General features: G+C 39.9%; 1 protein-coding gene and 1 long non-coding RNA gene across 6 annotated transcripts; one reads left to right on the plus strand and one right to left on the minus strand.

The window, feature by feature from the left end:
• The first annotated feature begins 2,336 nt into the window (after positions 1-2,336).
• LOC149502343 (uncharacterized) lies at positions 2,337-5,662 on the plus strand. The gene is made up of 3 exons (XR_016323565.1): positions 2,337-2,453; positions 2,563-3,177; positions 4,612-5,662. It is a non-coding gene; the product is annotated as an uncharacterized LOC149502343 (long non-coding RNA).
• Positions 5,663-5,717: 55 nt separating this feature from the next.
• zfh1 (Zn finger homeodomain 1) lies at positions 5,718-21,081 on the minus strand. 5 transcript variants are annotated; one of them, XM_089729860.1, is made up of 4 exons: positions 20,778-21,081; positions 11,957-12,129; positions 9,778-11,803; positions 5,718-9,215 (listed from the first exon to the last, which is right to left on the minus strand). In XM_089729860.1, exons 1-4 carry the CDS (start codon positions 20,872-20,874, stop codon positions 9,022-9,024), a joined length of 2,490 nt encoding a protein of 829 aa, XP_089585986.1. In that variant the 5' UTR covers positions 20,875-21,081; the 3' UTR covers positions 5,718-9,021. The 5 variants fall into 5 exon arrangements, with proteins under 5 accessions (XP_089585986.1, XP_028039114.2, XP_028039113.2 ...); XM_028183313.2 differs by having other exon boundaries at positions 11,939-12,129; XM_028183312.2 differs by having other exon boundaries at positions 20,466-20,937.
• Positions 21,082-21,455: the final 374 nt, after the last annotated feature.

Genomic DNA, 21,455 nt, shown 5'->3' on the forward strand with positions numbered 1-21,455 from the left:
CGGCGCCACGACCACCAGCCCTCTCGGTCGGCAGGCTATCCGAAGCCCGCCTAGATGGCGCCGGTTAGAGTGACCTATCCTACGGAATACCCCGCTGGACCAGAACCAGCGTGGGTCGAGGATAGCCGGCCTTCCATCACCCGGATGCTCTTGCGTAAAACGCGTGCAGAGCAGCTTGCACGTCGTCTTCTTAGGCCCCCCTCGCCGGTCCCCAGACCGACATGTGAGGGGGGACCCGAAACACTTAGAGGGCCAGGGCTTGGGCGAGATCCGCCTCCCTGGCCCCCGCTCGACGGCGGCGGGATTGTGCGTCTCTCACGCGCCCCGCCGCCTCCTTCTGCGAGATGGTGCACTCGCAGAAGTCGAGCATCGCCTTCCACGACTCGTCGTCGCCGAGCATCGATGCCACAACACTCGGCAACGACAAGTCGTTTCCTACTTTTGCGACGAGGACACGGCGCCACCCCTCCCATGCGGGGCAGGCGACGAGAACACAACACAACGTTAACGTGATTTTTTATTTATTTATTTATTAGCCGGATACAAAGTCTATTGGCACAAACGATAACGTGATTTGTAGTCAATGCTGCCAGATCAGATTTGCATATTTACAGTTAATTATTTCAAAATAAGGTATTTTAGAATTTTAAAATTTTATATCATTGGTAAATTGGTAAATTACAGCATTATTGCAGGAAATTAAATAACGTACGGTCCTTTAAAAATGGACAAATAAATTTAAAAACTATAATCTGGGGCATGCCGGTTGAAACCAACCTACTGGATACTGAATTGTTTATAATGTTACAGTGTCTTAACTGTACTGATATCATTAGTTTCATCGATCGTCATTGAGAACCTTTGACATTTTAAATTTGTTCATAAATGTTTTCAGAGGCACTTAAAATATTATTTATTACGAATATGGGTCTTTTGAATCACGTCGCAACTATTTTATGAAAATTTGATGACGTAAATTATTAATAAATTTTATCACTGCTTATATTTTTTTTTTATGTTTTAGGCGTAAGGCGTCTTTCAACATTTCTTTCATGCGCAAACATTCTGAATAACACAATAGATTGAATCAATACCACCGAAAGGGTTAAGGAATTAAGTTACGAATAGGCAATTGAATCACACAGTACTTTTTTTTCTCCTAACTTTTTTGTGAACTCGAAGGGTTATACTAGATACACCGAACGAGTAGGTGAGCTCACGAGGGTCTAACCTGTGAACGTTGCTAGCACTAGCCTTAGTAAGAGCAGTGCTTCGCAGAATCTACCACGAATCAGAAACGCGACCCACGAAGATTCGGTGAGAAACTCAGTGGACTGCATCTGTGGGTTAACTTACTCGCCTAACCCTTCACCCCTAGGGCCGTCCCTTGCGGCGAAAGGTTCGGCAAGTTCGGTTTTCGACGAGTTCGTTCGGTTCGCCGATGTAGTCGTACAATGCGTTTTGTTTAACGTAGTTTTTTATTTATAAACAAAAATTCATTGGTTTTCATAGTCATTTTCTTCGAACTTATCACGGGACCAGTTAACGTGGCGTGACTGTTAGTAAATATTTATTTATTATTATTTATTATTTATTTATTTATTTTCACACCGTATTTTTGCAATACAGTAGACAGTAACAGCAGTAAAATTATAGTGAACTTATTGTAATTACAGTGTACCTGGTATCACTATTTCTAGTGCTAGTTTCATTTTTCTAATCGAAAAGGCAAAGGTATTATACCGTACAACCTCATTTAGTACGTGATTTGTTTTTCTTCTTCTCTTTTTTTCAATATGGCAATTCGCTTCTCACGGTGCCATTTTTGCCAGATCGAGCTTGAAGTAGGTAAGTATACAGTCAACATATGGAGAGTAAACAGCACCATCTTGTAGATGTGACAAGTTGAAAAAGTGTACACGTTTAAACAGAAAGTTATTGTTGGAAGACTCACTGAAATAGCGCTATGCGTATAATAAATAGTGTAAAGTGGAACTGATATGAATATAGCAGTTTTAAATAGAGTGAAGCGTGATTTGAAATTTTTATTTCAGGAAGAAATTATAAAGGACTTGGCTTCGGCCTTAATGACATTTTTATTTCAGGATATATTAATATATATCATATAAGACCTGGCTTCGGCTTTTTTGAAAAATTATTTCAAAGCATATATAGAGCAGATAAGGCTGTATGGGCTTAGATTCCCTTGCCTTTCCTAACAAGGAAAAATTGTACCAAAAAAAAGTCTATGGCGCTGTTTTTAAAATCTTTCCGCTTGCTACTATAGCGCCACCTAAGTTTTTAATTTTAACACTTTTTAAATACACTGAGATGGTGCTCCTTAGTTCTACCCTCCGAAAGTCAATATTTTATTATTCTCTTGTATTAAGAAATACACGAATCGGAAGGAGATGAAGTTAATTAATTTGTTATTTTATTCTATTGAGAAGGGAGTAAGTAAAACAAGATTATGACTCACCAAAGTGGTGAAATTTTGATGAAACTAATGGATTTTGAGAGAGCCCGTTAAGTCACTACCGACGACTTTATTTTCATTTTCAGACACTTATTTGTTTTCCTACCTATTGTGCGTTTTAGCGGTAGCCTTAGGGGCTATTACAGTTTTTAGCAAACAGGTAAGCGAGCTTACGGGCTCACCCTGAGAGAATTTGCTAATACTAACCCTAGCAAGCACAGTGCTTCGCATAATCTAGCACCGGATTGGAATAGCGACCCATTGTGAAGATCCGGCAAGAACTAAGTGGCTAAACACACTTACACACTTTAACAGATATTAAACGGTTCATAAATTACCACCATACAAGCGTATAATGCTTAAATCCAAAGAAACACATATTAACAACATAAAATAATTTACATAGCTCCTTCCGTTTCAGTAAAATAAACCAATTATTACGTCAGTTGACAAGAAACAGACCACTGATGGCGGTGTGGACGACGTATGCGACCAGTGGATATGGCTCCCGAATGAGAGACCTCCTCACAATACGCTCCATATCAAGGATAGGTGCTTTTTGTACCAGGCCCCTAGCCCAGCTGGACAACGAAAGTTTCTCAAGGGCCTAGTCGGAACTTTTCGCTATCAAACCTTATACCGGCCCAACTATTGGAGCTATAATGTTTAAATCAACACGCCACATTACGGTAGTCTCGTGGGTCAGTTCTATTATTATTATTATATTTTACATATAACAGCCACGCAATACTCACTTGTCACAAAATCTCTGAAACTTACTAAGCGCTTACTAAGAAGGCTTTGTACCTCTAAAATCCTATTCGAATCATCAATATTGATTTACTGGTGGTAGGACCTCTTATGAGTCCGCACGGGTAGGTACCACCACCCCGCCTATTTCTGCCGTGAAGCAGTAATGCGTTTCGGTTTGAAGGGCGGGGCAGCCATTGTAGCTATACTGAGACCTTAGAACTTATATCTCAAAGTGGGTGGCGCATTTACGTTGTAGATGTTATGGGCTCCAGTAACCACTTAACACCAGGTCGTGTGAGCTCGTCCACCCATCTAAGCAATAAAAAAAAATCTTCTGGTTCTAAGGACGAACTTCGGTTTTCTTTGTTTTTTGTACTGTAGGTACCTATGTTCCGTGAGCAATTATCCGAGATGACCCTACATCAGTTTTTTTATTATTGTACCGCCCGCCACCCGAGCACCGTACTATTTAGAACCGCTGCTTTCATTCAGAGCTTTTCCAAGCATCCTTTTTGTCATATAGCATCCGCTTCGGAATGAACTCTCCTACACGGTGTTTATCGAGCCTCATGTTCGTCTTTAAACCAGAGTTGAAGAGAGTCATCTGCTGTATGTTTGCGGATTCTCTGTGATCCTGGCATTGTCAACCATGATGAGCAATGTGATCACTCACCATCACGTACTCATCTGTCTACAAGGGTAACAATAAAAAAAGTGAAGCAATAGTGATGCAAACGTGTAACAATGTTACGATGGTAACCGTTGTCATAGAACTGGTAATTTGTGGACCGAAATACTTTAACCAATTCTTTATCTCTGAAAATGCAACATGGTCAATTGTTTTTTATTATTGGGTATGTAAGCAGACGAGCATACATCCCACCTGAAGGTGAGTGGTTACCGTCGCCCATGGCCTTCAGCAATGCCAGGGGCAGCGCCAAGTCACTGCCTACTGTATAATACTCTCCACAAGCCTTGTTTGAAGAAGGATATGTCATACGCGCAGGAAACACCGTAGAGGGGAGTACATTCCAAAGCCGGATGGTACGTGGCAAAAAAGATCTCTGGAAACGCACTGTGGATGAACGCAGTGGCTCCGGTAGTATGGATGAACTCTACTCCGGGAGCGAGCGGTGCGATGGTAAAAACGAGATGATGAAATCATCTCAAACAATTCCTCAGAGCACTCCTCGTGGAACATACGGTACAAAATACAGAGGGAACCGTAGTAACTCCGCAGGCCCAGAGGTTCCAACGATCCGCGAGAATGGGATCTAATATTTTGTCGATGATACTTATAACTGCAGTTTTTAATTGAATTTCTATCATAGACAAAAACAGTGTCCTGTATTGAAATAACGTCCATCGTAAATATTTTTCAGACTTTTTTCATTCATTAATTTTTGTTGAGAGAGTTGTTATAAGAGGAAGAATGTTAGAGGTGAGATCAAATTAATGTACAAAGAAAGACGCGGAGCATAGTGGAACACACACCTTCGCCTAGCATGTTCCAAACCAAACGACATCAAGATTCAACCCTAACAAGGAAAAGTTATAGGAAAAAAGAGAACTGGCACTCCAGACCACACGTTGGAGCACAGCTGGGCTGTTTGGCAACGGTTTAGTTGGAGGATATTCGCTATCCAGGCGGACAAGGCCTGGGCACGGCAGCCCGTCAGGCCACCCAGACGCGCCGCTGGTGTCCAGGAATACCCCACCGGACCAGAACCAGCCTGCCGGGTCGGGACGCGATACACTGCCAACCGGTCTTTCTATTATTGATACTCCTTGGCAGCACGCTAGAGTGATGGTAGCGCGCCGCGTGGCCGCTACCCCCTCAGGTCGCCCCTTGACCTTTACCAGGGGGAGCCACTTCCTACAAGGCTTAGCCACAAATTTTTTTCGGTTCCCGTTTTGCATCATTCTGATCACTTGTAGAATATTGCAGTTCGAAACCTACAGAATCGGAAATCATCAACCCCAAATTATTGTTATAATTTATTCTTAATAGGTGTATTGATGTCGCCGCTGCGACAAAATACATATTATGTTAAGTTCGATGGACCATGAAGTTGACACCATATCTCACAATACCTAGGTCAGAAAATCCAGGGGCTACAAAATCTAGTCATTAATCGCTCATATCTTATACCTTTAAACGAGCAATTCTTGTAAATATATATACACTCTGAATCTCGGAAACGGCTCCAACGATTTTCATAAAATTTAGTATACAGGGGATTTCGGGGGCGATATATCGATCTAGCTACGGTTTATTTTCAGAAAATGTTGTTTTATTCGTGTTTTCAATAATCAACTCTTGCCGACATCTATTGGCGAATAATAATACTATTTTTCTTAATTAAGGGCAACTAACCGCTTTAAAGACACAACAAGATGGCGTTATCAAAAAAAAAAACCGGTCATCATCTAGTTTGTTAATGAACAGGGTTTAAGGCGAACAGCATCCAAATAAAAACAAAACAGCTAATCCGCATTGAATTGTCAATATATATATATTTTTAATATTCATAAATTTAATATACATTATAATATAAAGTAAAATGAATTACTATAATTTTAAATAGGCAATATTCAATTTTTTAACACATTTTCTTTCAACCTATGTGTATGTTTAACAATCTAAAGTAGACACTTACATTTAACAAATTAGCAACCTTTACGTGACACTCGCTCGCAAATACAACAAACACATTAATATTATATGGCATGAGGAATTCACATTCGCTTACAACTTCAAACTTTACATACTAGAAGAAAATACTTTTTTGCAACATTATTATTGCACAATAAAAATAAGCTACAGTACTTAATGCCTTCAGAAAGGAAATGAAGCTTATCTTTTTTTGGCACGGCGACTTAACATTTACTTATTTCCTAGACGTGGTTATTATTTACAGATCTTCACGTCGTTTATTACGTAAGTTATCTTTGGTTTGTCTAGCCCACCTGTCAATTTTGACACTTATTAATTTATTAAAAACTTATTAAAAATAATATAAAATATTTGAATGCTCAAATAGGATAACGTACACATCTTACCTAGAACTACTGTTTTACCTTTCTTATTAAATCAATGTATTATTAAAGCGATGGGTTTTTTTTTTCTACATGGTTATTAATTTAATATGCTGAATACTGATGGTGGAGCACAACACGTGACGAGACAAAAACAAGCAAAACTATGACGTTTAAACAATTCAGAGCAGTATTACACATTTATTTAACATTATCAAGGTTCATTTTACTCGGGTCCTATGAGTGACCCGGTTAAAGCACCGGAACAATTAAAAGGAAAGATCACATTATTTTCGTAATTGTATAAATAAGTGCAATACCTAGGTTTCTAGATTTAAGACTTCCACATACTCAAATACGAGTATTTATCACATAATTTTATGTCAAGTGCTGCGCTTTCGTTTGTGACAAACTTCATTAGTTACATATTGTTACATTTTGTTACATATTGTACATTCTTTGGTTTATTTATAACAAAAGAAAATAGTAGACTAGGTACAAGATCTTCTGTAGAAGAGGCTAATATGTACCTATATGAAACTATAAAGTAATCTGTTATTCAAGTATAGACGAGTGCAGTAATTAACAATTAAAATGAAACTGATGTTAAGGAATACCTGATGGACCGATGCCTGATGTGCGCTCACACCACTAACCGTAAGAAAGGGTTCAAATACTGCAACATTAATTATTGCTAATATATATTTATACATAGTTCATACTGTTATTACATGTAATTCGTTGATTGGAAACCTCTGAAAAATTATTCTACTTACGTAATTACTCTATTTAAAAATATATAAATTATATTTTATACACTTAAAATGTATTTTTCGGTTAGGAACTTTGGTGTTTTATAATGCGGAAACGAAAGGAAATGAAGTCAGAATTATGTATCCGGAATTTGTAATAGAATATAAATTGGATTTTATATGATATTTTAGTACAAGAGAACTATATTCTACTAGATACTACAAGTTTTCGGCAAGAAGGATACACTAGGTCAACAGCATATAACGTGATATAGTACATGGAATATAGTACATATCTTTATCAATAGAAAATATTTTTACATCAAAATACCTTAGAAGCAGCGTGCGTTATTGTCACCGTATTGTGTATAATGCAGTATCGGACTGCCGTTATTAATTAAAGCGATCATATTTACACATAAATTCGTTATTTACAACAATATTTACATCTTATAGAATAAATTTCAACGTTGACTGTATAAAATAGTTTCTTAAACACATCAGAGATCCCATAGACGAATTATGGAATGCGTAAAACTTAAATAAAATTGTATCTATCTAAATACTTATTACGATGCAAGATTAGTATATTAGTTTATATGTCTCTATAAACTGGTGGAATCAAAGAATAGAACATGAGATTCTAACAGTGAGGCTACAAGATGTTCTGTAATGTAATCAGTTATGCTCAATGGTTTGTAAGTTAAGAGACCAGCTGCAGTTCACGATCAGGGTCGCAGGGCTCTTGCCGCAAACTTCGCAATGGGAAATCAGATCCTGTTCTAACTGTACGTGCCGACATTTGAAGATGATGCTCCGTGGTGCGTCAATGTTTTAGCAGAAATACTCTGTAGGGCGTTAAGCGGACTTTTCTAATGAAACGGCTAAAACTTTTCTTTGTATAGAAGTATTCAATACGCCCGGGAGGACGCCGAACAACAAAGACGATTAGGAATCAACACGGTATTGTGTACATGTGAGGTGAAGCACTACGACCGGGCAAACATTAGCTAGTTTCGATATCAGAAATTATCTGCAGTATCTATAGTATATGTTTTTAAGGTGTATTATTTAGTGTTTTATTACCAGTGCGTTTTTATTTATTAGAACAGGGAACATCCCTCGATACGAGTCACTAGTGTGTTAATAGTTGTGTAGATCCAAAGAAAAGCTATTTGTATTGAAACATCACTCACTGTTGCACTTGCTATTCTCTGTATTTATGTATTTAAACAGAAATACTTAATTATAATATATAACTAGTTTTAAAATTTTGAACTTCAATCTAGATCAAAAGGTAAAATAGTTTTAATTAGTGTAACAGCTCACTTTGAAATAGAAAAAAATGTACAATAAAATCAATAAGATGACTATTATTAATACGTTATGGAATTATATTTACGTATATTAAAAAAAATCTATTCCTTGTTTTAAAACTAATATTATTTTGAGTATTATACTACAGGTACGGGCCTTTGCGATTACAATAGAAACTATACTTAGAATTATCGCGAATTTGTAACGGCATTGAATGGCACGCGTTTCGGGTAATTGGCACTCAAATGAATAAAAATAGCACATTACAATTTACAGACTTTAGAACTAATTTGGCATTTGATTTGGTACTCAATGGCACATTCTCCTTACAGCCGACACTAATATGAAACATAAAAATTGTACAAAATCAAAAAGTTGAGCAACAACCATAAAAATACCTCGTGAATACTATAGTACCCAATGAGTATCAGGTAATATTTCGTTGTTCATAACATTGTTACCGTAATAAATATACTATCTCGTGTCTTCTTACACATACTTAACATTAACGCCAAGCGTTATGTCCGGAGCGGCGATCCTAATTGGTAACCTTATTTTACATCTAAAATAAACATTTTGGCACATAATCTATTTGGCATCGATATCGACGTAAAAATCCAAGTATGTACTATAAGCGAAATAATAGGTAAATCCAAGTATTTCACACTCTATCCCTAATCATATCTATTCTCTGTAAGGCTTGCAAATGGCGAACCGGTGATTCATGTGTTGGCTGTACGAACCCGAATGGGAGAATTTCTTGAAGCATTTACAGCACTGGAAGGGCTTTTCCCCGGTATGGAGTCTCTTATGTTCCGTGAGGTGGTGTTTGTGTTTGAACGCTTTCGGGCACTCCTGACACTTGTGGGGTCGCTGCCCTGTAGGTAAATATTTCAAACGATTAGTATTGCGTATCTAGGGACAAACTGGTGGTAGGGCCTCTTGTGAGTTCGCGCGGGTAGGTACCACCGCCCTGCCTATTTCTGCCGTGAAGCAGTAATGCGTTTCGGTTTGAAGGGTGGGGCAGCCGTTGTAACTATCCTAAGATCTTAAAGCTTAGATCTCAAGGTGGGTGGCGCATTTACGTTGTAATTGTCTATGGGCTCTAGTAACTACTTAACACCAGATGGGCTGTGAGCTCTTCCACCCATCTAAGCAATAAAAAAAAGAAAAAAAAACACTCGTGTCGTACGTGTGGGTATCTAACATCATACTTATCGCATTTCTGTAGTGATTGACACGCAGACAGAAATCTGATAAAGGACTTAACAAACCCCTCCTCACTCCCATTGCTTTGATTAGCTGCTTTAGGCCGTCCAGCTGTGGGAAAGCTAACATCAGTTATCCTTGTACCTTGTACTGAACGTAGGTTTCGATACTTAGAGCTGACAACTTCGCTGAAAACGTATTATACCGAGTGGGAATATAATTTGCACCAACCTGAATGTTCGTACTTGTGTCTGGCTAGAGAGCTCTGTTTCACAAAGGTCTTGTCGCACTGGTCACACACAAATTGTCCTTCTCCTTCCTTGACGTCGACGTGCTTGAGCTTGCCCTTCTTAAGTACAGTCGGTTCATCGTCGTATTCGATCGAATGTTGGACGTCATCAGCCCAGGGACGGTCGTAGGACGGGCTGCCGTGCCTGGTCACGTCACTCGACATATGCATGTTCAGGATAGGAGATCTCCCATTGGCCATGTCGTTGTACTGCAGCAACTTCTCCATGGGTACTAAGGGATTGAGTTTCTGGGGCAGCAAACGTTTCTGACCGTTGATCTCACCGGGCGATGGCGACAGTCTAAAGTCAGTGAAAGAAGATGATGAGCAGTTGGAATGTGAGTAAGTGTTGGTGTAATTGGTGCGATGAGGCGTTGTGCTACGTGACGACTTTTGACTTAAGTTCACAGCTTCCTCGGAGTCGGAATGTGTAACTGAAATGCTGCAAGGCGACGGCGACGGCGTGGAGGTCACCGATTGGTTCGATTTCTTCGTGGACAAGTCTAGCGGTTGGTCGGGCGAGAGCTGTGTTTTCGTCATTCTTCGCTGCCTGGCCCTAAAGTTTTGGAACCACACTTGCACCACTCGACTGTCCAATCCGACTTGCTGAGCTATGCGCTTGGATTCCTCCCGGTTCGGTCTCTGGTCGAAGCAGTAAAATGCCCTCAGTTTGACTTGCTGGACATCAGTTAGTGCGGTGCGGACTCTGATTTTCTTGTCATTGTCGTGAATAGAAAGTTTATCATCGTTCTTGGAATCTTCGTCTTCGCTCGCACTCGCGCCACTCTGCAAGTTGTTCCTCATCTCAGCTTCTATCCTGGTGAGCGCCACCGTTTCCGCGACTTGCGCCGCTAAGCTCTCATGCTTTCTAAATATATTATCGCAGTGTATCTTTTCGTGGTCTAACAACTCGTCCCTACTTTCGAAAGTGATGTTACATTTAAAGCATCGGTTTAAGTCCTCCGGTTCTTCCTTTATGATGACATGCGGCGTCGGAGGCGATTCCAAGCTAGGACACACGGAGCCGGCGACCGGGGACAGCTTGTCTGCATTAGTACTGATGAAATGTTTGGTTACAGATGCACTAACTGATTCTAATATGGTGTTGAATCTGGATTGATTATTGTCTTCATCTTGAACATTGCTGTTCATTATTGGGACGGAATTATATTGAGATGGAGGCCTTGATTCACAGTCTTGATCTTGTTTCTCCTTTTTAACCGTAACTGCCTCATCATCCTCAATATCCATGACCAGTTCAGCGCTCCCTTCTGATCTCTTGTCTTCTTCCTCGGTGACTTCTTCGATTAGATCTTCGGGAGCCTCGGGATTATAGTGTTTCGGGCTGGGTAGTTTCTCTATTTTCCTTGGCGGACACTGAGATGAAGCTAAATGTTCAAAGAATTGGCTTAAGCTATATGGAGTGATACCACTAGCAGGACTCATTGGTAGCCCCGGGGGCAGATAGAACGGATTAAGAGCTGGCTGCCCTAAGGGCGGGCGGTGGAAATTACTATCTTGTGACGACATGGAAGCGAAAAAGGCTGCAGCTTCGTTGTATTTTGGAAGGATAGGAAGGAAAGTGTTTCCGTTTGAGGGTATGTTGTTGTTCAATTGAGATGTTGCTATTGCGTTCGCTCGCTTCCTAGACGGACTTCTGTTGGGGTTGAGGGCAGGGTTGTTCGGTTTTATCCGGCCCATTTTAAGGTTCATGACTAGGCACTTCTTGGAGGTCATATGACTCGAATATGAACCAGAATGTGAAAATTTCTTCCCACAATTAGCGCATTCGAATGGTTTCTCTCCGCTGTGTATCCTGTGATGCTCTTTGAGGTGGTGTTTGAACTTGAAGGCTTTGTCGCAATCGTTGCACTTGTACTTCCTCAGGTCGGCGCTCTCGTTGTGGCTGATCATGTGCCGCTGCAGTCGGTATACGTTCGCGAAACTCTTATGACAGATCTTGCATGTCTATCGGCAAAAGAAAAACGACCTTGTTAAAATTAGGAAAATATCTCTTTGAATTCTCTTAATTAGTATATCATTTCGTTTGATTATGCATTAAATATGTTTATCAGAAGCATTGATATTACAATGTGAACTGACATATTGGACTGTATCCACCTGTGTGCTGGGCGTGTGCAAGGTCTCATGTCGGTCCAACTGCTCTCGCGTGGGATAGGTGCCTCGACACTGGCTGCAGGTAAACGGTCCTCCGGGGCCCAGCGGGGAGCCCCCGCGGTCCTCTTCTTCTTCAGACGGCTTGCCTTCCGACCCTCCGCTCGCCAACGGACGAACTGTTGACAAGGAAATTCACAATAAACATAATTATATAATCTATTTATTTGAAAGGCGTTTGAAAACAATTGTTAGCGGCAGGCTGCGTCCTCAGCATCGCACAAATCCGAAAGCCACGGCGGCCACGATCAATAAGGTGTATGTTCATTTATTTTCATTGATAAAAAATACCATATCAAGAACTTTTCGGGGTGCGTCGGGAAGTGCTGGCGTTGGGAAGCTTGTATAGCAATAACTAGGAGGGTGGATCCCTTTAGTTACACAATCAATGGTCTCCAGTTAGTATTTTATGGCATCGAGCCCCATGGACGACCAGAACGAGTCTTCCGGGGTCGAATGCGGTACACTGCCAACCGGTCGCTCTTAAATGACAACTCTGCCGCGTGCTAGAGTTGCTTCCAGTTAGTTGTCACCCGCGTTCATTGTGTACTTCTAAAACAATGAAACACGTGAAATTCCGGAATGAAAGTTTACGTGAGTTCTAAGTAACATTCCAATGCAGAAGGCCCCTTGCAAAAAATCGTATCGATTCACTTCGTGAGTGCTTGAACAAAAGATAAATCAATAAATACACACCGATATTTATGATATTAAGTAATTATGCAGAATGGTCGTAATTAAAATGTTAATTAGATTGTATGATTATAGTTTTGCCGGCTATTTTTCATGAGATACGGGTTTGCGACGTGCATCTTCTACTACTAATGGTACTAGTTTAATAAAAGTCCATGGCCTAGCGGGCGTGTTTCCTGGGGTTTCTGCAGCCAATACTAAATTATGTAGGTACGCCTAACACGTGTTCGCGTACTGACCTCCACTGGTCCGTCTTTATCGTCAGAGTTCGCTGGAGCACCGTCCGATGCAATGCGGCAGGTTTAAAGCATTACATAGTTTTGCCGCTCGCTTGCGGTTCGTAAATCATTTACAACAAACAATAGAACAACATAACGAAGTATTAGTTTGCTTCTTTATGTAGAAATGAGCCAGCCAATAATTTACTAAATTTAGTTAAACATGTAACGTTAAGGGGAAGCACGGGCACCGAGAAATTTGAAGAATAGGTTTCCAGTCATTATCAGGACAGGAAACAGGGGAAATGTTGGTTTGTTGTTGCGAACCGACACATCCGGCTTTATATGCGTTCATTAATATAGGTATTATTGGGCACGAAATACTATCCGAAGGTTGGTAACATTGACCAAAATTTTCAGTTATCACTTCGGCATATCTGACAATTATCTGAATCTAGTTTTAAAGGGTCAATTACAGAAGAGTAGGCAGTGTTAACGCCATGTTTGTGCGACGGACAATATGGACGTGGTCGGTTATCGCTTACTTGAGAGGCCACCCCTCACTGTAGTACATACAAATTATGTACCTACCTACGTATGACGTTGTCGTTTATCTGTATGGTAGACATTGTGAGTGCACACCGTTGACCATCTATTAAATAGGTTGTTAGTTATGTCTCTAGTAGCCGGAACAGACCGAAGAACCGTCCTAACTAATCGAAGATGATCACTGCTGCCTATGGACATCACCAGTAGCAGTAATGCTGCGATCTTTTTTTTTATTGCTTAAATGCGTGGACAAACTCACAATCCACCCGGTGTTAGTGGTTACTGGAGCCCATAGACATCTACAACGTAAATGCGCCACCCACCTTGAGATATAAGTTCTAAGGGCTCAGTATAGTTACAACGGCTGCCTCACTCTTCAAGCCGAAGCGCATTACTGCTACACGGCAGAAAATGATTAATGTTTTGTGAATAGCCGGTAAGTTCCCGCTGAGTTCCAGTAAAGTAAAGAAATAGAAATATGCAACGCAGTAATAGGTTGTGTGCGGTAAGTTTTTTCCTACTTATTAACTGGTAGCCTAAGAGGCTATTACAGCATCTCGCGGACGGGGTGTAAGAGTCTGTAACAGCGTGATCTAGCGGAAATCACCGGTTATTCACAAAACGTGAATCATTTTTGCAAAACAGTCTGAGGGGCGCACGACGCGCGTTCCCGACTGTATTACGAACTGTTCACAATTATTTACGAAATCACAAAATTACTTTGTGTAAAACGTAACGTCGTTTATTTTACGAGCGCGCAAATGCAGTTTTAATTATTCGGTATTTGCGCAAGTTCGTTTGGTGTAACTATTGTTGAACGCAGTTCATAATTGCTAATACTGTTTGACCTTCTACAGGTTGTAAGATTTAAATATTATGCTGTATATTATACCCGCCAGCCCCATAATGTTAAATTGTCGTGATCCTGGTCGTTATCCTGACAACAAGTACCTACACATAATTTTTGAACACCAAGCATATCACTGATGACATTATGAACAAAGCAAAGTCACCAGAGGACCACAATGCGGTATTTTAAAGTTTTTTGTTAAGTAATTAGTGGTGATAATAATAATATAACTCTTTATTTGACACCACATGTACAGAGTAAGCATATAAAACAAATAATTGACGGTGACATAAATTGGCGGCCTTATAGCTGAAAGCGATCTCTTCCAGGCAACCTTGCAGGGAGAGGAATAAGCAAACTAGCATGAACGGTGCTATATCTTAATAAACTTACATAAAATATATACTTACTTATATACACATGTGAAAAATAAATACAATATAAGATAGACTTACATACGATTAAATACAAATAAATACTAAAAATATGCAAATAAATACAAAATAAGTAGCAACTTATACAGTTATATCGTAGGAGCCATATTATTTATTATACAAGGTAGTGCGAATCTGAACTTGAAAATTTTCCGGCGAGAACGATTGTTTGATGCTTAAGGGTAGTGCATTCCATAAACGGACTGCTTCAACCGTAAAGGACTGGTCATAGAATGACGTCCCGTGAGCCGGAAACTTCAGCATTAAGTTCTCCGATGACCTAAGTGAATGGGAGTTTGCAGTATGTAGGAAATCAAAACGTTCCTGAAGGTAGCGCGGGGACGAGGAATTAAACAGGACACTGTAAGAAGAGACAATATATGAATATACTTATGGAAGAGTGGTACGTACTTGTGGAAGAGTGGTGTCATATGATGTCTTGCGGTACGGAGATTGACAAACGAACACTTATCAGGGTTTATTCTTGTATAGGTATTTATTTGGCTATTGGTTGTATTCGTAACTGTTAGGGAAAGCTACTGCTGCTTGAATACTTTGGCGTAGAAAAGCTTAGATTTTTATTATTGAGATTTGTGCTTGTTGTGTTACTCCGTTAACCGTGACTGCAAAGAATATATTCTAGTTGTAATGTGAATGAAATAAATGGAAAATTTGTATGTTTCGGCAGTTTTACATAAGTTTATAAGGATTTTAGTTGTCACTACGTCTCTAGACAATTTCTGATCAATGTTATCATCATTACAAATGTATTTAAACGTATAGTAATTTTAATTGTGTGTAATAAAATCGTATGATTCATAATTACAATCTGGTATCGGTACTGGCGAGAAGTTTATTTACATAATAAAACCGCAGGTACTTATACTTGGTAAAATAACATTACAGTTTCTAATATATATGTAATATGACTGTAATGTAATGAGGTTAAATCGATATAATTCTAAATATAATAACGGGGAACTACAACTGAATGACTTCCATTAATTTGAAATTTTTTATAGTGAGTGTTAAGTATTTTCGTGGTTCAGCTATTGGACAATAGATGGCGCTGCTCGTTCGAAACTTAATACGACTACCACATTAAATTGAATTAAATGAAATCAAAAGCAAGCACAAACGTTTTTCAAATGTTGATTTTACATTAAAAAAAAAATATTAGGCAGTTTTTTTTGCGGATAGGAAGATATTATGACCAAGTAGCTTTGTAAAAATCTTTAAAATTTTAGCCATATTATATTATAGTACTTTATTTTTTAATTACATAATATAATATTTTATCTATTCCAAAAATCATATAAAACCATATTTGATAATATTGGTCTATAACGATAAGTATATTTATAAGAGAAATATAACATTTTAAAAGTTACATTTAATTTGTTGACTTATTAACATTTATGTCATGCATAGAGATACAGAATTTTTAAATAGAAATGAATTATAAAATAAAAAATTTGGTCTCACTACTTGCTACTAGATGGCGCAGCCATGCGCTTTTCATTATCAGATTCGTTGAGTTAAAAACGTTGAAATGATGATTTGAATGATAGGGAAAAAAATTTCGTGGAATCCTTATCAAATTAGAGTATAACTGGGTCCATTCTAACAAAATATAATTTGTGGAATTGTACAGCAGACAAAGAGATGTCAGCTGTAACATGATTAGTACTCACTCGCGGCAGATTACATTGGCAGCCGAACACAGCTTACATTGTAACCGTATAAAGACATTAAGTAGCACAGGAATATAATATGTTGATTATTGCGAACACAAACAACGCGTTTTGTTTAGGCTCAGCGGATGGATACACCTACACCGCCCACACGCAGCACCGATCTGCGCAGGGGCACGGGCCGCGTCCGCTCACCGCTGATAAAAACCTGCATGCACTCGCACCCGCACCCACACTCGCACACAACGTTTCCGATTGACTATCGCAACAAAAAAATAATTATCGGCAGCACACATGCAAGAATTAGTCTCAGAGATAAGGAATTGATTGTTGAACGTGTCGGGGCCGCTGTGTGATTGGTCGCACCACTCGCACCTGTGGGTCGGGAGGGGGGCAGAGGGGGCCAAAGAAAAAACTCCGCCTGTGACCAACAGCAGACACCATGTTGTAACGTCTCGGCTCTCGCTGCGAGCTGTGATCGTGCGATGAGGGAATTATTATTTTAACGTCTAGTTTCTTTGTTCGGTTATTGTTTTGCGGTTTCAACGGCTGTTTACGTTTTATGTTCGGCATGTGTCCGGACAATAAATGAGGTTTGATGTATATACGAGCCGTCGAAAATGTGTTTTGTTTTCATTAATGTATTTGTTCAGGTTATTATTCTCTATTCATTTCTGTGAAGCTGGAGCGATGGAACGACATACATACATGCTTCGGTGTAACTATTTAGTTTTCCTCAATTACGTTAATATTGTCGGCGGGAACAATCTCTGCGTGGTTAAAGGGTCTATAACGGGACTTGCGATTAATTCGAATTTACAGCTAAACAATAAAACGCATTTTTATTGCCACGAAATACAAAAGAACCCTCGGATCGTTCGATGGTAAAGGGTCAAGGTCGCTCATAGCCGGGGACACAGCAGCTTACGCTCAGGACTAGTTTCAAATAGGACATGTCGCATGATAAGTACGTGGCAAATTTGATTTCTGAAAATACACCGTGAATAAATGCAGTGTTGAAATTTAGTTCAGCGGTACGTAATGGGGTAATACGCAAGATAGTCTGGTACTAGTAGTATGGTATAGTAGTAGGTAGTAAGTAATATGGCCCAACCGATGGTGAATGGCCAACGATGGATATGAGCAATGACAGGGACATGGCCGAGCCGCTGCCTACACATGAAACTATTTAGCACATTGTTCCCCTGCGGGTTTTCCCCGTTTTATTTGAAGCCAATTTGATTATTCTGCCAAACCGTCACAGATATTAAAACTCCTAGGAGATTGCAGGATAATGGGTGTAATTACAACGGTATATCAAATTGCTAATGCCTTTTAGAAAAGGCGCTCATCTGTGCCATCAATATATAGGTAATGTATCTTTTTTTTTATTGCTTAGATGGGTGGATGAGCTCACAGCCCACCTGGTGTTAAGTGGCTACTGGAGCCCAAGACATCTACAACGTAATACAAATGCGCCACCCACCTTGAGATATAAGTTCTAAGGTCTCAGTATAGTTACAACGGCTGCCCCACCCTTCAAACCGAAACACATTACTGCTTCACGGCAGAAATAGGCAGGGTGGTGGTACCTATCCACGCGGACTCACAAGAGGTCCTACCACCAGTAAGCATCTTTCGGAAACTCAACCTTTTGTCCTTTAAACACACACAGTCTTCGAATTAATCTTGCCTTGAGAGGAGCTTAACGCCACCAGTTCAATTCTATGAGCTCCGCGCGGCACCACATAATTGTCTGGCAGGAATAGAAATTAAAAGGAGAGTTCCGAACCTTACGGTGGTTGCCAGGATATCAGGCGCAGTAGGCTTTGATGACCATGGGTACCACATACCTCGCTTCATCGCCGACATGGCACGTCTGCTACTAATCAATTTGAAAATTCGCAAATGATTCGCAACCATCCTATTTTCCTTCTGATACCGCAAGGCGAGTTTCTATCTCTGTGAAGTATCAAGATTGTTTAAAGAGTAAACACTAAATGAAAACCCGCAAAACACAAAACTGCTCTTCATAAAGCTGTTTTGAATAAATCGAGATGCGTCACTATTCCTCTAAAATTTTATTCGTAAAAACATTCTAAGATCTTTTTAAGAACACGGTGTAGCTAAGACTTGAAAACAGACTCACGGCCGATCGGTTTACCAGCCAGTTAACGAAGCTCATATCGGTGTGAAATAGAATTTTCTTTACTGACGTAAAAATGCAGACGTCCCAAAGCAGAAAGGCCCACAAAGTAAACTCAGCTACTTATTTATATATACTAGAACAAGGAACAACTAACAGCTATCCTGTCTTACGGTCGCTGCTAGAGCACGATGAGGCTCATAGCTCGCTCTATAGACCGCGGGTGAATCAATTACGCAATTAACAATAAAAATATTTTAGTTTCAATAATATAAGCCATTTGATGGCAGCCTGGCATTGCTGAAGTCCATGGACGACGGTAACCACTCATCATCAGATGGACCGTATGCTAGTCTGCCTACAAGGGCAATAAAAAAAAAGTTTTTCTGCGAAATATTATTGGTTGTTGTGTTGCCTAGATCGAACAACAAGATCGCCTGCTGGTCTAGCGTTTAAAAAATTCCATGTTTATGTAAACCTGGCCCTTTTTTTAAAAAACCTGTCTTTTTGCTTTCGAATTCCAGAGCGGAGATGAGGCTATTTTCGTTTGGAAATAGATTTTTTTGGTTTCGGTTGTTTTAAGAATTGCGTTTATTAAAATCGATTAAAAGAACAAAATTACCGATTAAGTTAAAATGTTTCACTTCATTAGTCTTGTGCCTTATGTGGATACCGCACAACACATTCACGCGATTTTACCTTTAGCTAATAAGCCTATAAATAAGCTTGACTGTCCGTTACACCTCCAATGATTCAGACTGGAGAAGTCAAGAGGTGAAAATGCAATAAACAAAAATCAGTTAATGACTCATTCGATGAATCATGCCTTAAATCACAAAGCTTACAGATCTAAATGCTTGACAAACATTTAATGAGATGCTCACAGATCGTTACTTGTAAAACAAACAAGTAATTAGAGTGCCAATAGGTAGGCATCGCTTCATTTTATCTGTTCTAGGTACACACAGCTAGTTTGCCCGGTTTCCATTCTCGATAAGATTCCATTACTTAGGGTTTTCCTTGTTTAAGTATGTTTTTTTGTTAATTATATTGAAGTTCATTATTATTATTTTTAGAAGTTTGACGATCTGCACGTTTTAAGTAGTTTTTATTATTTTGTAAATATTTGCGTCCGTCCGTTGTTCATCTTTGATACATACGAAGTTTATTGTATAGTTTATCGTTAAACACAAACGTCACGACATATCGTTTGATCGTCCCGAATTAGCGATAAAACGCAACTTTCAACTAATTTATTCGTCCGCGTTCCGACTCGGTCTAAGCGCATTGTAAAAACGACTGAACGCATCAAACGTCCCTATTACATCCACTCAGACAGGCGGCGCTCAAAGAGGAAGAATAAAATAAAAAGTAGGTAAAAGAATAAAAAGCAAATGAATTAAAACAACATAATCATTTACGATTTAAGACGGTGAAAGCGAGCGGGTTCCCCTCGACAAACGAAACTTTCTTTCAAGTCTGTTTGTACCTGTTCCCGATTCTCAAGTGGATGAATTATATCCCGGGGGAGACGGGGGACAGGCCGTCCGACCGTTCATTAGAAACATGAAGACCTGTTCTAATATTATTTTTAATGTCATCCAAGTTATGTTTTTTCACCTGTTTCGATTAATCGGGGTGAACTTGGGAAATTCAAGTTGTAAGTTTTATCTGTTACACGAACGGGCTAGGGAAATTATTACTCTTTTATTTTCACTGAATTTCTGAGTAACTTTAAAATTAAGTTTCACATGAAACTTTGGAAGGAAATTAAAAATGAAATATAAATTAAAAGGAAAGAAAAGTAAGATGTTAATAATACTGGTAGAAGATAGATAATGCAAATTAAAACAAAAGGAAACGAAGCTTACTTAAGGCCGCAAGCCGCCTGGCCGAGGTGGTGGACGTCGGGACTTGCTTACTCCTCATGTCCGCAAGCCAAGCGGCTGCCGAACGTTCGTACCAACCGCCAACTCCCATAAGCGCGCTCTGCACTTTCATCGAGCGACACCGTTCTCACACCTCACTGAACGAGACCACCGGCTACTATCAGATTCCGATATCGCGTCGCACAACTCGCGGACTATCAATCGCAATTACGTCGTACTAAACCGAGAATCACAGCCTCCGCTGACGTCAGCGGTGAAAGTTCGGGGACGGGCCGCCGTCGAGGCACTACTCACATCGGCAGGCGCCCCACACGTTGGCCAGGCTCCACAGGCGGTACGAGTAGCTGTCACCATAGCAGCCAAACATGCTCTCATCGGTTCTCGCGACCATGGCCCGCGCGCGGTCGGACGTGCAGTGTAGTGCGCGACGCACGGCGGAGTGTCGCCGCCTCTCGCCCCGCCCTGTCCCGCGCCCCCGCCCCCCTCCGCGGCTTAATTACTGCGCCCGACTGCCGCCGCTCATCGCCCTACCGCTCGCTGCCATATTATAACACCTTCGCGATAATGGCCATGCACTTCATTTGTAACCGCAGACGAGCTACAAAACACCTTCGATTTGTTTATACGAGGAATGCAAGCTCCACCTTCTTATAACTCTACCTGTCTCTATCTTGCTTCTAATCTTATTGTTGATTAGGAATATTTTATCTCAGGACTTCAAATACCGTTGTAATATTGAAATAAAAACGATAATAAGAAAGATTACACCTTACCTGGATATAAATCATTATCATAGTGCCTTTTGACAAATTAAAATTGGGACTAAATAATTAAAAAAAAAATCAGTACAGAGAAATTTTACACATTGCTTACTTTTTTAAACCAACTCTTAAATTATATACTAAATCCCATATATTATCACATACTGAATAAAAATATTAATTTGAACGTAAATTTTAGTTTTGCTTTCGG

The sequence above is a fragment of the Bombyx mandarina genome, chromosome 09 (assembly GCF_030267445.1).
Source record: "Bombyx mandarina strain Sakado chromosome 09, ASM3026744v2".
Lineage (NCBI taxonomy): Eukaryota > Metazoa > Arthropoda > Insecta > Lepidoptera > Bombycidae > Bombyx > Bombyx mandarina.

Excerpts from the sequence above, each read along its gene's own strand:
- zfh1 (XM_028183311.2), bottom strand. The coding sequence starts at position 20,595 with ATGAAAGTGCAGAGCGCGCTTATGGGAGTTGGCGGTTGGTACGAACGT. Across the intron at positions 12,130-20,465 it reads CAGGCGGCTTGCGGCCTTAA|TTCGTCCGTTGGCGAGCGGA; the intron begins GTAAGCTTCGTT and ends CCTTGTCAACAG. Across the intron at positions 11,804-11,938 it reads AGGTGGATACAGTCCAATAT|ACATGCAAGATCTGTCATAA; the intron begins GTCAGTTCACAT and ends TTTTGCCGATAG.